The sequence below is a fragment of the Lottia gigantea genome (genome assembly GCF_000327385.1).
Source record: "Lottia gigantea unplaced genomic scaffold LOTGIsca_30, whole genome shotgun sequence".
Lineage (NCBI taxonomy): Eukaryota > Metazoa > Mollusca > Gastropoda > Lottiidae > Lottia > Lottia gigantea.
Window position 1 is genome coordinate 480,529 of NW_008708987.1, and position 16,768 is coordinate 497,296.

Sequence of the window (16,768 nt, forward strand, 5' to 3'; positions counted from 1 at the left end):
ATGCAAGTTATGAATAGTTAAGATGGAAGCTTTACATGGATATAAAACATCTTAACTTCACGAGGATCCTGTCAGCCAGTTAGTACTGAACTAAAATTCTTAGATTGATCTTTCCTCTATTCTCCATATGTACAAATTTACAGTTGTGTTGTTTGCCATTTGCGGTGGTTGATTTGGGTTTTGAATATTTGTAAATAGTATTGAGAAGTACTATAACTGCACGAAAATCGCATAATCCCTTCTAATGTACCTAATACTAAAATTTTCACTTTTTATCTCTATAAAGGTCTTTCCGTAGTTGTAATTTTAAATTTCAAACAGGGATAATTCTGGACATACATTTTGAAAGCTCAAATTTCGTCAGTGAACATACACTATTACTGATTATCTTTGCTAAAACATTTCAGTCTTTGAGACAAAGGTTCACAGAAATGGTGAGCATGTCGTCTAAAAAATGATTCTTTTTGAACGGGTGTCATATTTTAATTAGCTGTTTTAACACGGAAAACAAGTGAATTTGTCTTAGTTCAGCACAATTTTTACCTAACTTGATATCTAGGTCAAAATGAAAATTTAATTAAAATATGTATCCAATATTTCATCGTGAAATATTATCAAGGGAATCATTTTTTTATAAACTCTTCTCCTAAAAAATCTATGAAAGTTCACATAAAAAGGTTTTTGAAATATTCCCTAGGCAAATATACAAATCTATTAAACTGTCATCTGTCTTTAATAGTGTACTTTTCTTTCTTAAAACAAAGTATTGTAAAATTAGTTGACAGAATTGTTTATAATTTAGATTTAAACGCAGTACAAATCTCTTCAATTATTACTCTACAATTGTAAAATAAAATTACAGTGTAATTACCTGTACAATTCCATAACCTTTGAAAGAGGTAGTCCAGGATTCAATCCTGGAATAGGTCGAGATGATACCTTCAGATTTGTCAGCCCGGTTTCCCGGTGTCAGTGATAAAGGTCGGAGGGACTGACATGGAAAAGAGTCTAGTCGTTCAGATGGGACAATAAACCGAAGCCCCGTTACAGGCTGTGTACGTTAAAGAACCCTCGACAGTTGGTAATCGAAAAAGAGCTGTCCTAGCGGCATTAATGCACTCTGCATGACATTGCCCGTCTTCATTAGCCCACGTGGTGTAGAAAAGTAGCACATGAAACTTCATTCATATCATTTGAAAGAGGTGCATTTGTAATATTACCAAAGATCCAGTGAATCATCATGTGAGTAGTCTCCCTTCTATTGCCAAAAATGGGAATAATCTGGGAAACGTCGTTCCAGTCTCATTTACACGTAGGTATAAACTAATGCATTTATTAGCAACGTTGCTCTAATGTCAGACACAAGATTTTGCATTGCGAACAGACCACTGAGAATTTCATTAATCTGGGAAACGTTGTTCCAGTCTGATTTATACGTGGGCATAACTAATGCATTTATAAGCAACGTTGTTCTAGTGTCAAAAAATCACTAAACACAAAATAATGAATTTATAAGCTATAAGTGTCTATAAGCTCAGTGATTGGTGATCTTTATCTACGTCTTACAGCACATTCAACTTGGGTAATTCCTAATGTGATAGCAATAATGGTTGGATAAGGCCAGTGATATTGTGATAATTTCATCAATATCTCGTTTTCTGCCCTGAATAATCCTAGTTTATGTTTTAATAACAACTGGAAAGTCACTGATAATACGTCGTCTATAGAGATATCGACAGAACATCATATATCATTTTCACTTTATTTCATTATCATAAATTTAATTAAACTTGTGAACTAATTCAAGCCAAGATAAAAAATTTCGTCAAGTGTAATCTCCGTGGAGTTACAGAACAATAGTCAAATGAATCTTATTATTTCAGTTTCATTAACAGTCTCTGTTTTTCCACCGATATCTGAAACCCACGAGGAATTTCGATCCCCGTATACCAAAGGCGACGTAATGAAACAAATTAAAATGTAGAGGAAATTAGGTAGAAATTGCGTAAAAGCAATGGAAAAAAGCTGAGTTTGACATAATCAAGACAAACTTGGTGGGTAGTATATAACCAGATTACGGTGGTGTGAAAATTAAAATATCCAAATCAAACTCAAAATTGTGTTAGATAAGATTTGAACTACATTTATAAAAAGAGCAGACCATGCTTACTCTTTTCGAAACATCTAACGGTACCTCTCTTTGGAAGAGTCCACTTCTATACTACTTTTCCTCCCGACTTTGCCGAACTTTGGACGAAATTTTGATTAACGGAATTGTCTTGCTTGTGTGGATCTGTATTAGAAGCGTGGAGAACAAATTATTACAAAAAACACAAGGGAATAATGAACACACTTTTTAATGAAATAGTGACATTTAGAAGCGGAGAGCACATTGACATATTTTAAGTAAAAATAAAAGACAAAGGAATATATTATTGTATGACTCATTTCTTTAATAACAAAGTACGTCATGTTTCAACACAATTTACACCTGTCGTCATCAGATGAAATGAAGAAGAGGGGTACAGTGGCGGAGCCAACCGGGGGCCAACCCCCCCCCCCCCCCCCCCCCCACTCCCCTCGCAGCCCCGAAAGCAAGTTTTTCGGGCAAAAATCTCATAACTAGGTTAAAGATTCTCGCCCCTCGTCCCCTCGCGCCCTCTCGGACGTAAACCTGGCTCCGCCACTGGAGGGGTAAACATGAGAAAATATAGCGGAGAGGGAAGCCTTCCCATAATCCATTCCCTTGTTTTGTTTTGTTTTTTTCTATTGAAATTGTAATAAATGTCAATGACTCAACGGCGATTGCCAAGATATTTCCATGCTGTTTATTTTGAACTTTTAATGGTAAATACACATTTTGCAATATCCGCCGTAGGGTGGAAAAATACATTACACGAAAGAATGTTTATTTTTTTCAAAATGATTTACAAAAGAAGTATTATACCTGTCATATATCACAGGTTTTAGAAAAAACATAAAAAAAGAAAAATCTACTTCGCAAGGGAAATGAGGATTGAAAGGTATGATTTATTTATATATTTTGTTAATTTGAGGGATCAGTCAAGTGTTGCGTAAGAATTGTTACAAAATCCAGAGTTTAATAAATATGTGTTTCATGTCCATATCCTCGAATTTCCAAACCTACAACCTGAATTCGTACATGAGTGTCAGTTTAATAACCTAGATAATTCCAATCCATTAAAAATTCCTTGACAGTTGGAAATTTTAAAAAGAGTGGGCTAATACAGAAAAATAGGACGTAGAACTCCCATTTCATTTCATTTCATATTGTTATCTAATCATACCAAAACGTGCTTCAAAAATGTATTGGTCGAGTTCATTTGGTTTACCGTGTGTCATAGTTGACAAAAATGTGTAACACTGAGGCTCTGTCAGGACTGTATACAGCAATTGAAGAATCTATGGTGTGCATGTACTCTGTTACTGAGAATTAAGCCCGGCCTTACAATTTATCTTTAAGCAAACACTTTATCTAGTTTGGACATATAAACCGGCTACCACCAGTTAATAAAAGCCAACGCTGGTAAATGTGTTTCTGATTAGTACGGAAGCGTGCGGAAGCGTATTAGGGCCATTCATTTTTTTGTTGTTTAATTTTCAAGCTAGTATGTTGAATTTTCAAGCTAGTGTTGAATTTTCAAGCTAGTATGTTGAATTTTCAAGTTAGTATGTTGAATTTAGTAACTTGAATTTTCTAGTTCGTATGTTGAATTTTCAAGTTAGTATGTTGAATTTTCAAGTTAGTAACTTGAATTTTCTAGTTCGTATGTTGAATTTTCAAGTTAGTATGTTGAATTTTCAAGCTAGTGTTGAATTTTCAAGCTAGTATGTTGAATTTTCAAGTTAGTATGTTGAATTTGGTAACTTGAATTTTCTAGTTCGTATGTTGAATTTTCAAGTTAGTATGTTGAATTTTCAAAATTCAACATACTAGCTTGAAAAAATTCAAGTTACTAACTTGAAAACTCAACATATTAACTTGAAAATTCAACATACTATCTTGAAAATTCCAAAAAAAAAATGAATGGCCCTAATACCCTTCCGTAGCTTACATTTACATAGATATCTCAACATACCAACATAATCGGCGCATGATCCCAGCAAAACAATGACGATATTTTGAATACTTAAAGTGATACTACGTCTTAGAATGAGCATAACAGTTCTCAAGAATTGTTAATATGAGTAGGCCTATATATATTCATCAGTGAACTTACCTGGTGTCATAATGTTACAACAAATTCACTGTAAAATCTTGAAAATTGGAAAATTCATAAAACTAAGTAATCATTGAAAAACGCTTAATTTTGAAATTCTTAAAATTTTATGTTCACTCTAAGACGTAGTATTCCTTTAATAAACATAATAGTCTCAACTGGCAATTTGACTTTCCAAAAAATTTGTCATTCATCAGAAATTACCGTAAATTTCAGATCTGTTTAGTAATCATCATATTAACTTATTTACCCACACGTCCGGCTTATTGTGAAATGTTTACGAGCCTTTTGGGATTTTGTGAATAAGTAGACCGAAATTAACGCTAAATTATTTTGTTATATCGCTTTGACTTCAATACACTAAAGTAAGTTTAAATCATTTTGTTTTATCACTTGTTTTATTTAAAGTGACTTTAATACACATATGTCCATTTTCTCTCCAATAAGAAGTGTTTTGCGATTTTACAAGCAATCCCCGTAGAAACGTATGGTAAATCATTTCATCAGTTTCTAGTGGTAGGCGAGTAAGTTAATTATAACTATGATTAAATAATATGTCCCTTGCTGGCAGTTTTTTTCGACACTTTGGAAGAAAGTGATATATAATAACATTAATAAGGTACAATGTTTTTAAAGTCAGTAAGACAGTCAGTTATCGGACTTCTCATCACCATCTAACAGTCACAATAAGAGACAGTAACATAGTCACAGTAAGAGATAGTAACATAGTTACAATAAGAGGCAGCAAGATTGTCACAATAAGATACAGTAACATAGTTACAATAAGATACAGTAAGATAGTCACAATAAGAGACAGTAACATACTTACAATAAGAGACAGTAACATAGTCACAATAAGATACAGTAACATAGTCACAATAAGATACAGTAACATAGTCACAATAAGAGACAGTAACATAGTCACAATAACAGACAGTAACATAGTCACAATAAGAGACAGTAACATAGTCACAATAACAGACAGTAACATAGTCACAGTAAGAGATAGTAACATAGTTACAATAAGAGGCAGTAACATAGTCACAATAAGAGACAGTAACATAGTCACAATAAGAGACAGTAACATAGTCACAATAATGGACAGTAACATAGTCACAATAACAGACAGTAATATTGTCACAATAATAGATAGTAACATAGTCACAATAACAGACAATTACATAGTCACAATAACAGACAGTAACATAGTCACAATAACAGACAGTAACATAGTCACAATAAGAGACAGTAACATAGTCAAAATAATAGACAGTAACATAGTCACAATAATAGACAGTAACATAGTCACAATAATAGAAAGTAACATAGTCACAATAATAGACAGTAACATAGTCACAATAATAGACAGTAACATAGTCACAATAAAAGATAGTAACATAGTCACAATAACAGACAGTTTCATAGTCACAATAACAGACAGTAACATAGTCACAATAACAGACAGTAACACAGTTACAATAATAGATAGTAACATAGTCACAATAACAGACAGTTACATAGTCACAATAACAGACAGTAACATAGTCACAATAAGAGACAGTAACATAGTCACAATAATAGACAGTAACATAGTCACAATAGGAGACAGTAAGATAGTCACAATAATAGACAGTAACATAGTCACGATAATAGACAGTAACATAGTTACAATAAGAGACAGTAACATAGTAACAATAATAGAAAGTAACATAGTCACAATAATAGACAGTAACATAGTCACAGTAATAGACAGTAACATAGTCACAATAATGGACAGTAACATAGTCACGATAAGAGACAGTAACATAGTTGCAATAAGAGACAGTAACATAGTCACAATAAGATACAGTAACATAGTCACAATAATAGACAGTAACATAGTCACAATAAGAGACAGTAACATAGTCACGATAAGAGACAGTAACATAGTTACAATAAGAGACAGTAACATAGTCACAATAATAGACAGTAACATAGTTACAATAAGATACAGTAAGATAGTCACAATAATAGACAGTAACATAGTCACAATAATAGACAGTAACATAGTTACAATAAGAGACAGTAACATAGTCACAATAAGAGACAGTAACATAGTCACGATAAAAAATAAATTCAAATGAAATTTACGTCCCAAATCTGCACCTCATTGGGTTAACGAGAACCCCATGCAGTGTACAAAGCGTGGGAATTTATCCAAGATATCGGAAAAGCCTACAGTTTTTCGATATCCAACAGTCACGGGATCTTCAACATTCAATCTGTAGCACCTGGGGCCTCAGTACATTGAGGTTTTGGGATGGCGATAAGGATGTAACCTTCTAGGCAGGAAATAATTCAGCAGAATGCGGATGTACTTTCCAACCTACGATGTAACCCGATTAATAAAATTAAATTGAGAGAAAAAAGTCTGTGATTTTTTTTATTAGAATTTCCATTTAATTTTCTTTAAAAGTTATTAAGTGAATTAAAATGATATTTATAAGTAGGTCGAATCAAAATTTACGTCTAGAAAAGGTAGAGTATACTTTAAGATTGTGTGGGCGGGGTCTGATATCCTCGATCTAAATCATGAGTAATTCAGTATCATCTCAATACCATTATGTCCTGCAATACAAGTATTAACACGGCTGGGGCTATTTACCACGTAAATTATGCATCGCAAAAAAGTATGAGATTAACCAATTAATAAGTAGCTTGATAGTAGTTTCTACGTTTCTGCATGCCCCCGCCCCCCTCTTCCCAAGAAAAGAGGCTGACCCCGCTTTGCCCCACCCTCAAATTCATTTTTTTTTTTCCATTTTGCATAGTGAAAGAAATGGCCTGTGGCCCCCCTGGAAGATTTTCCTACAAACGCCACCGATAAGCAGACGAGTATGGAAGTTAAAATGACGACTCGTCTTTTCTTGAAACTGTCATATATAGACATATGGCAAAGAATAGTGAAATTCCTGGTTTATTCCAGACCCATGTAAACTCCCTAAACTTGCGACTCTGTCAGTTTAAAGAATACAGCCTGCTAGTTTTTGTGGTTCAGTATAATATTATGACAAACACAAATAAAGGGAAATAACCTAGGCCTATTCTATCTCATTTATGTGACTTAGACAACAATTGATTGATCGGGGGAAAATAATCTCTTTTGCGAACTTTTCAGAACATTGTTTCTGTAAAATTAGAATTTAATGAAATTAGGCCTAGGCCAAAATCTATGACAACCTTGCTTGTATAAAAAGAAAAGATAACTGAATAATGTAAGGCGTATGACGATCAAATGAAAAGGAAGAGTGGAAAAAGTTTTTTAGAGCCATATTTCTAAATCAGCAAAGATACCAGAAATTGCTTTTAAATCAGTCGCAATGCCAACTTTTAATTCACACATAAACCGGTTAAAATAAAATGAAAGTAAAATCTAACACATTACTTCATCCAATCATAATAGGCCACGAGTTTCTAAATTTAGATGTTTTTCTTGGTTTTCCAGTTGTGAAATTGAAGGGTGATTTTAATGTCTGGTTAATCTGGACAAAAGGAGGCCATATTGGAAAAGTGCTTTCGTAAACAAGAAAGTTCGTGAGGAGAAAAGATTGGTTTCCGGCACCATGAAGGCCTTTCTGATAACCGGGGCGAGTTTCTTGCTCTCGGGAATGGTTCTGTTTAATGCATACTACCAAAAGAAACAATTTTACCCCAGTGTTGTGTACATAACAAAGTCAAATCCTAGCATGGCGGTTTGTATTTTCATTTTTTGTTGATGTTTTCTAATTTTCCAGTCTCTTTTAACATTCATTCATTAGTGAAGTGACACGTCTTAGCACACATATTTTTTTCTAAATGCATAATCAGGCTTAAGAATTCTGGTGATTCTAGGCAACTGTTTTAGATCAAGAGAGTCTTCCTTGTAACACAATAACTCACTGCTATTGCTGTTTGTCAGCTGTACTGGCTGTCACTATAGTATAGTGTCACTGTGTCATAGTAAATTGTAACCAAAAAAAATCATGACCTCTTTGGCACTACTTCAGTTTCCCTTTTTGATAAGAGATTAGGCCCAAATGAAATGTTTTGAAAAGATATTGGGGGTTTTTATATTATAGTATAGTGGCTAAAAATACTTCAATAGGCCTAGTGCAATGATTGCATAAGAAGGGGTTTTGTCAATTAAGTATATCAGCTTACAAACGTCAATACATATAAAATATGAATGCCAACTTATGTTAGTGTGTCACCATTTCTTCCTCTTTCTTGCTCCTATTCATGGGTGTGGTTTTGGCCCTCTTCTTGACCCACCCCCCCATTCCTCAAAATTCCCTCTCTAGAATATTCTCTTTCTTTTTCAGGTCTTATATTTACAAGCCTTTGTTTTTATTGTTTTGTTGGGAAAAGTGATGAGAAAAATATTCTTTGGTCAGCTGAGAGCAGCTGAAACAGAGGTTTGTATTGAATAAAATTTGACAACTCATTTTGGGTTGATATGCTGATAAAGTTAAAAATTTGTATGGGGATACAGGTTGAAAGCTGATACATAGCCAATCTAGGTTGCACTGGCCTCTACCTTTTCTAATTTTGAGAAGAATTCAAACCTATAGCACGTTACCACCTAGCAGATGACCTTGGAGCTGACACCATACTGACTTTTGACTTTCTGGTCAGGGCATCAGAATTTCTCTTTTCTTGTGGATCCGAACCCACAGCACATAATTGCCAACCAGACAATCCAACTCCCTATCTTCTGAGCTTTTCTACTGCCAATGATGTTAAGCTTTCATTTTGTTTCACTTTTTGTTCCAGCATTTAATAGAGAAATCGTGGTATGCTGTGACAGAAACTTGTCTGGCCTTCACAGTATTTAGAGATGATTTTAGTCCTAGATTCGTGGCCATGTTCACATTTTTATTATTTTTAAAATGTTTTCATTGGTTAGCAGAAGATAGAGTAGATTATGTAAGTTAGCTTTGGTGATATTTGATGTTCTATGATGTCATCTAAACAATGTCAAGGTATTATGAACTCCTTCTAATACCTTGACATCATTAAGCACTTATCTAGTATCACAGAAGACTTCACATTGTGAAGATGATAATATGAAGGATCATGTATTAGCTGATCGGTCTAAAAAATCTTTATATAGGGATATTTATTTCATTATATCTAATGATTTCTATTAGCTTGCTTTAAGTTTTTCACAGCTATTTGAAAACAAACTGAAAATTTTCAAAACCTTAATTATGCTTATAAATTTTATCAATACCTTAATTATGCTTATAAATATATCGTTCTGTTTGTTTCAGATGGAGAGAAGCCCAGTTATATCTTTAATCTTCCATTCTAGAGTTTTATGTAAGTTTCCATTAGTATTAGTTGGTATAATATTCAAGCCTTGCTGTTAAAGTCATCATTTGAGCATACGTTAACAGGTCTGATATGAAATTGCATAATATAAAGATTGTATATCTGATTAAAAGGTTATTCACAGAACGAAACAAACTTGGACAACTTATATTCACAAGAATTCTTTGGTTTGTGCATTTTGGGAAGACAAGGCCATGTTTTGTTTATGATTTTATAGATCTGACAATTAGCAGAATTTATTTCAAGTTATTTCCCTTTATATTTTCAGCGTTATTATCTAGTCTTGCAGTAGTAGATTTATATTTCATCAATCATGCGTATTACAGTACTTTACTACGGGGAGCCTCTGTACAGTTAGTCTTCGGGTTTGAGGTAAGATATCTTTATTAATAAACTTGTATCAGAGCATATTAGTTGTATAGATGGCAAGTAATGAAACATGGATAATGTGAAGTGAGATTTGCAATAATGTGAAGTGAGATTTGCAATAATGTGAAGTGAGATTTGCAATAATGTAAAGTGAGATTTGCAGATAGCTTTTTAATTAATCACTCATTCCTGGGTAAATCAAATTATCCATCGTTACTTTTATGTGAATTAGAATATTATCTTCAAAACGTAGTGGAAGAGAACAATTTTATTGCAAAATTTGAGATATTTTAGATAAAATTTCTGAGAGGAAAGTATGTTTTTTATCCAAAAAAAAAAACAATTTATATTTTTATCAATGCAAATAAATTGTAAGACTATCAGAATTGAATTGTAGGTGATATTCAAATGTAATTTTTAAAAAATGGAATTCGAAACTGACTAACATAACTAATGGCAGGGCATTTAAATTTTATATGAATTATTTTCTATCTATTTCAGTATGCTATATTATTAACAGTGGTATTTATGACATTATTTAAATATATTCTCCACTCGATAGACCTACAGAGTATCAACCCCTGGGAGAGTAAAGCTGTTTATTTATTATATACTGAATTATTTATGGGTACGATTTATTTCATATTGACTTTTCTCGATTTTTCTTTAGCATGTAATTTGTCCGTTGTCAACAATCCAGAAACTCAAATCATATCCAGACACTTTTTACTGCGAGCGTGATATTTATTATGTCAAATTATTGTTAATTCCATTTCTGTTTCTACATAGCCGTGATTGGTAACCAATAATCAAAAAACAATAGTACTGCTAGTTATTATCTTGCTGCTTGTCACTGTTAGTGATAATAATAGGTACCAGTACATGCTTTGAACTGGCTTCTGTATCACTGATGTCATGTGATCATATGATAATTCCTTTATTTTGGCTGGAACTTCACCCTTAATTTTTAGTTTGAATTACAACTAGTGTTAATATTTGTGTGTTGCTATGTTACAGGTCTAATTAGAGTGATATTATATATATTCTTTATGTTTATAATGATTAAAGTTCATACTTTCCCTCTGTTTGCTGTTAGACCAATGTATTTAGCTATGAGGTAACTTCAACTTTTTCTATCCTTCTTTTCCCATGTACAACAGGTTCAATTCTAGCCTAGGTCCTCTTCAGAATTTTCCACCGAGTTTCACCTTGCAAGTTGGAGGGGCTTAGTGGTTATCATGAGACAATAAAGCGAGGCCCGTTTGCTACAGTTGGGAATGGGCTTAGACAGCAGCCCTGGCAAAATTTCCCTCATTGCACATGGCTTGTTAATCTTTATTAGCCAAATTTGATTCTGATGTCATTTGCTTGGTTATGCCTTACATGTGATGGAGGTTTGTTTAACTCTTGGTTGGAGTGTGAAATTCTGATAATTTGAAAGATCAATTCCACGAGGGTTGGCCAAGGAACAGATAGGATACTTGTGAACCTAAGTTATCCTTGCACAAAATGGTTGTTTTTCGTTCTTTCTTTGTATTGTTAACAATTTGTTATTGGAATATTTCAGATCGTTTAAGAAGGCGTTACATGATGTTATTATGTCTAGAAGAGCTATTAGAAATATGAACACATTGTAAGTACAGGAGAACTGTCATTTACAAATTTCTTAAATCCTTTAAGAGATTGTACACAGTTTTTTTAGTCATTTTATGTGTATCGGATACACATACAGCTTCTTTTTGCACCATTTCTATTTCCCAACTAAAACGGTTAATGAGATTAACGCACCTTGCTAACAGTTGCTTCACCAGTCACTCGGGTATATAGTAAGAGCTGAAAGGGTTCCAAGGCTGAACTGATTAGAATTTGTATATATTGTTTTTTATGTTCAAAAATATTTGAAACTTTTTCCAGATATCCTGATGCCACAGCTGAAGATCTAGCTAGTAGTGATAATGTTTGTATAATTTGTCGTGAAGAAATGGATACCAACTGTAAAAAACTACCTTGTAACCACATCTTTCATACTTCCTGTCTACGTACCTGGTTTCAACGTCAACAAACATGTCCGACATGTCGTATGGATGTCTTGAGACTACCACGCCCAGCTCCTACCCCACCTGCTCCTCCTGCCCAGCCTCAACAACCACCCCCCTTTCCTCAAGCTTTTCAACAGTTTCAATATGGTTGGCTTCCACAGCATCAACAAGCTCCAGCAGGTAGGAATTTTATTTATTATTTCATCAGTGAAAGAAACAAAAGAATCATTTTTTTACAAGAATAACTACCCTATATGTTGAGGATTTCTTTTAACTAGTCCTTGTCAAAATTCTTGGCATTGATTTTATCCGAACCTTTCGATAGTTGATAACAACTTTGATTCTCAAGGATTCTGTCTACCACTTGTCCTTAGCCAAGCCTCTTGGCATTCAGCATTTATTTATATATGCTAACATATAATCCAATCACTTCCTTTACAATCTTCCGTGGTATAACAAAGGTGGCTATTGTAGTCAAGGTATAAGATATTGTGAAGATGATTAAATTGAAAATTTCTTTTACAGCAGCGGGAGCAGCACCACCATCTGGCAGCACATCATCAGCATCAACTACAACAACTCCATCTACCACCACACCATTGTCTTCTCCCGGCACCATGGGAGCACCCCCACCATTTATTCCTCCCATGATGCCCCCAAATTCATTTATGCCATTTGGTGAGTAATTCCAGACTGTTTTCAGTTGTGTATGCTTTAATGTTAGCAAAAGAGCTGGTCCACACTTACCAATTTTTTGACGGCACATGGACTTTTATGGATCCAGAATATCAGTCAGTGCGCACTTGCCTGTGGGTCGTATAGCAGTGTCCTGAAGATCCGCTACCACTTTGATGTGAGCATGTAATTTGAATTGAATTGTAATTGATGACCTTTGGCTAGGTCACAACAAATATTTATGATCAACAGCTCACTATTGGACAATGTTCCTTATGATGACTTTCTTTCAGACTTGCCAGAAAGCCATGATCACAGGAGCAATTTACTCCCAAGATTGTCTTAAAGTGATACTACATCTTAGAATGAACATCTTAGAATTCAAGTTTCCTAGAATGGTCAATATGAGTATATATTCATCAGTGAACTTACCTGGTGTCATAAAGTTACAACAGAATCCCTGGAAAATTGGAAAATTCATAAAACTTAGTAATTATTGAAAAATGCGAAATCTTAATATTAAGTGTTATTCAATAGTTAATTGCATATTTATGGATAATTACTATAATTACTAGTTTTTTTGGGGATTTATCTGATTATATAAGGATCCTGTTATGTTATTTATGACACCAGGTATATCTACTGATGAATATATGCTCTTATTGTCCAAGTTTAAAATTTGTAAATTTTATGTTCATTCTAAGACGTAGTATCCCTTTAAGTTATAATCGACTTACAATTCCTGACCCATCCCAAAAATGTTTTGGCTCCTACATCTATGTTCTCATCAATTAATTTTTACTCAATCAAATTCCAGTTTACCCTCAACCACCCAGCAGTATGTCTGGGTTATCACGAGAAGACTTGTTAAATATGGAAGGGGAGGAAAGACAGAATATAGAAGCTCGTATCCATTGGTTACGTGATATCCAGTCCCTACTAGATGGTGCTATGCTGTTGATTAATCAGTATAATACAGTTGCGTCACAGATGAGGTAAGTTTGATATTTGATAAACAATAAACACCATCTTGGTAATTGAACCCTTGTAACGCAAGGAGGAGGGGTTGACCATAGAAAAAGCGTCCTATCACTTGGATGGGACAATAAACTAAAACTCTGTGTCCTACAGGCTGTTTGGCTTAAAGATCTCTCGACTGTTTGAAATCAGATAAGATTAGGGCATTGCCACTGTCCTGGCAAAGTTTTCCATTTTCCCCTGTATGGCGTTTCTCGTTCGCATTAGCCCAAACAGGCGCGAAAAAAATAGGACATACAACTCCATTTTATTTGCTATTTTGATATTTGAACTCCAATTGAGTTTCTGTGAGGATAAATTTCAAAGTAATAAACAAATTCTGTTTTTATTCAGTATGCAAGGTATACATTTACCAGGGAATAGAACCAGAGCTACAGCTACTGGTAGTACCACTAGCACTCAAAATACAGCTTCTACTACCACTAGTAGTAGTACATCAGATTTACACCAGACATCCGTCTTACAGCCTGTCCCTACCAGCCCCTCTGGTGGGGCTCGCCCTAAAACTACTCTACCAAAAGCTAAATCATCTAGTCCAGATCTAGCACGTCAAGCAGGTGGGTGTCAACAACTTTAGAAGAATTCATCAATATAAGGCACAAGCTACTCAATTTACTAAAATCACTAACTGTATATTTGCGCAGTTTAATAAAAACCCAAACAGGTCTTGCCAAAATGGAGTTGCCCATTAGCCTATAGACAGAGGCACTAAGGTCAGCAAGTATAAATTTCACGTTTAGTATGGGAAAGTTAAATTTGCCCTTTTTGACCGGTAACTTTTGACATGTACATTCTCATTACAGATCCTTCAGATCTGGGTGCTGCAGGATTCTCTCCAAATGCTGAAAAAATTCCAGAATGGCACAATCCAAGAACAGAAGAAGAGGAAGAAATGAATGAAATAAGAAAAAGGCGATTACAGCGCTTCTCGTCGTCGGGGTCAACAGAAACAAAGTCTGCCGATAATTTAGATCTAGACTAAGAACGTTATATTTTTATATACACTGATGCGCCAAATATATTTTCGTTGTTCTAATTTTACGCAGGCTTGAGGAAAGGAACTTTTAATCATTTCTTAATTCTGTAAGGAACTTAAATGGTGGATGGGTACTGGTGATAAATTACTGGTAAAAACACGATTTTAACTTTGCGGACTCTCTGAAAGTAATGTTGAATTGATGCACCCAGTGGCAAACTGACATAATGTGCTCTGGAAGATTGAGAATAATTTGTCATGCTTGGATCCAGCTCTCAAATTTAATAAAGCTTATGGACTAGAGCTCAAAAGAGTATATATTAAAAATTGAAGGATGACTTAAAGGCTCTCAAATTTGTTGAAGGTTGATGCCAATTAACCTCTTGGAATATTTAGAATTATTGAACCAAATCTGAGCTTTTTTGTTGTACTTTGTTGGAGAGGAATGTTATTTCGGAGCCTGTGAACATTAGTCTTGGTGGAGCTCTGTTTTGCATTATGCAGTTAGGGTCATGTCAGTCAATGTCGGGACAAAATGGCAAATTAGATTAAAATTTAGTAGTCTCACTCTTTTATAAAGTGTATTTAGTTTAGCTCAGTCTCATTACAATAAGACCAAACTGTCATTCTGTTTCTAATGCTTCCGTTTTTGTTCGCCTCACAAATCCCATTGTTGAAGAGGGCAGAAGTATGTTCAAGAGGCCCTTAAGACCCTAATTGAAGTGGCTAAAGAAGTTTAAAAAAAAGGGAACGAAAGTTTGGTCTAACTTTAATTAGACTGAGTTTGGCTTCTCCTACACTGGTATTGATATTTAAGGTTCTAGAGAATCTATGCAATATGGGTCAAAGGAATTTGGCATTTAATTTTTTGCTTTCATACCTTGAAGGGATTGAAAAACCTTGTATTACATGCGTCTGTTTGCTCGGTTATGTCTTCATGTGCCCTATCAGGTGTATTTCGTATCTTGGGCTATGCTATATTAATCCTATTTAGTAGATATAAAAGTTGGATATATAAGAATTGGAATTGATATTATGTAAATATATGTATGGTAGAATTGTTTTCTACCAGCTTCTCCTTTGTTGAGGAAAGATGATTGTTATTGTAAGAATGAATAAAATGTATTAATGAATGAATGTTAAAAGATAAGGGTTTCTTTTCACAAAAAATTCAGGATCAGTTTTGTTGTATGTTATTTCTGAATGTTAAATTCCATACCTGCGATAAATTATTATCTTAGATCTTTTGTGAAACAGGGACCTGAAATCTTGTTATTGTTGTTTTGAATTAAAATAGCATCATACCAGACTGACTTGTATGTTTTTGAATAGATCAATATTTGATGTTGATAAGAACAATGATATTAAAATTCACATATACTGTATAATTGTGAATATAATACGCATCCCTTCTGACCCTCCAGTAATTTATATATACTGTATAATAGTGAATACAATACGCATCCCTTCTGACCCTCCAGTAATTTATATATACTGTATAATTGTGAATACAATGCGCATCCCTTCTGACCCTCCAGTAATTTATATATACTGTATAATAGTGAATATAGTGCGCATCCCTTCTGACTCTCCAGTAATTTATATATACTGTATAATTGTGAATATAATGCGCATCCCTTCTGACTCTCCAGTAATTTATATATACTGTATAATAGTGAATACAATACGCATCCCTTCTGACCCTCCAGTAATTTATATATACTGTATAATTGTGAATACAATACGCATCCCTTCTGACCCTCCAGTAATTTATATATACTGTATAATAGTGAATATAGTGCGCATCCCTTCTGACTCTCCAGTAATTTATATATACTGTATAATTGTGAATATAATGCGCATCCCTTCTGACCCTCCAGTAATTTATATATACTGTATAATAGTGAATACAGTGCGCATCCCTTCTGACCCTCCAATACTGTATAATTGTCAATATAATACGCATCCCTTCTGACCCTCCAGTAATTTATATATACTGTATAATAGTGAATATAGTGCGCATCCCTTCTGACCCTCCAGTAATTTATATATACTGTATAATTGTCAATATAATACGC

General features: G+C 34.1%; 1 protein-coding gene across 1 annotated transcript; it reads left to right on the forward strand.

Moving 5' to 3' along the window:
- Positions 1–7,843: 7,843 nt before the first annotated feature.
- Positions 7,844–13,675, forward strand: LOTGIDRAFT_119031 (hypothetical protein; the record flags this gene model as incomplete). Its single annotated transcript, XM_009057457.1, has 11 exons — positions 7,844–7,972; positions 8,582–8,674; positions 9,033–9,185; positions 9,533–9,581; positions 9,862–9,965; positions 10,464–10,590; positions 10,980–11,079; positions 11,530–11,595; positions 11,877–12,181; positions 12,536–12,679; positions 13,494–13,675. 11 exons carry the CDS (start codon positions 7,844–7,846, stop codon positions 13,673–13,675), a joined length of 1,452 nt encoding a protein of 483 aa, XP_009055705.1.
- Between the last annotated feature and the right edge of the window lie 3,093 nt (positions 13,676–16,768).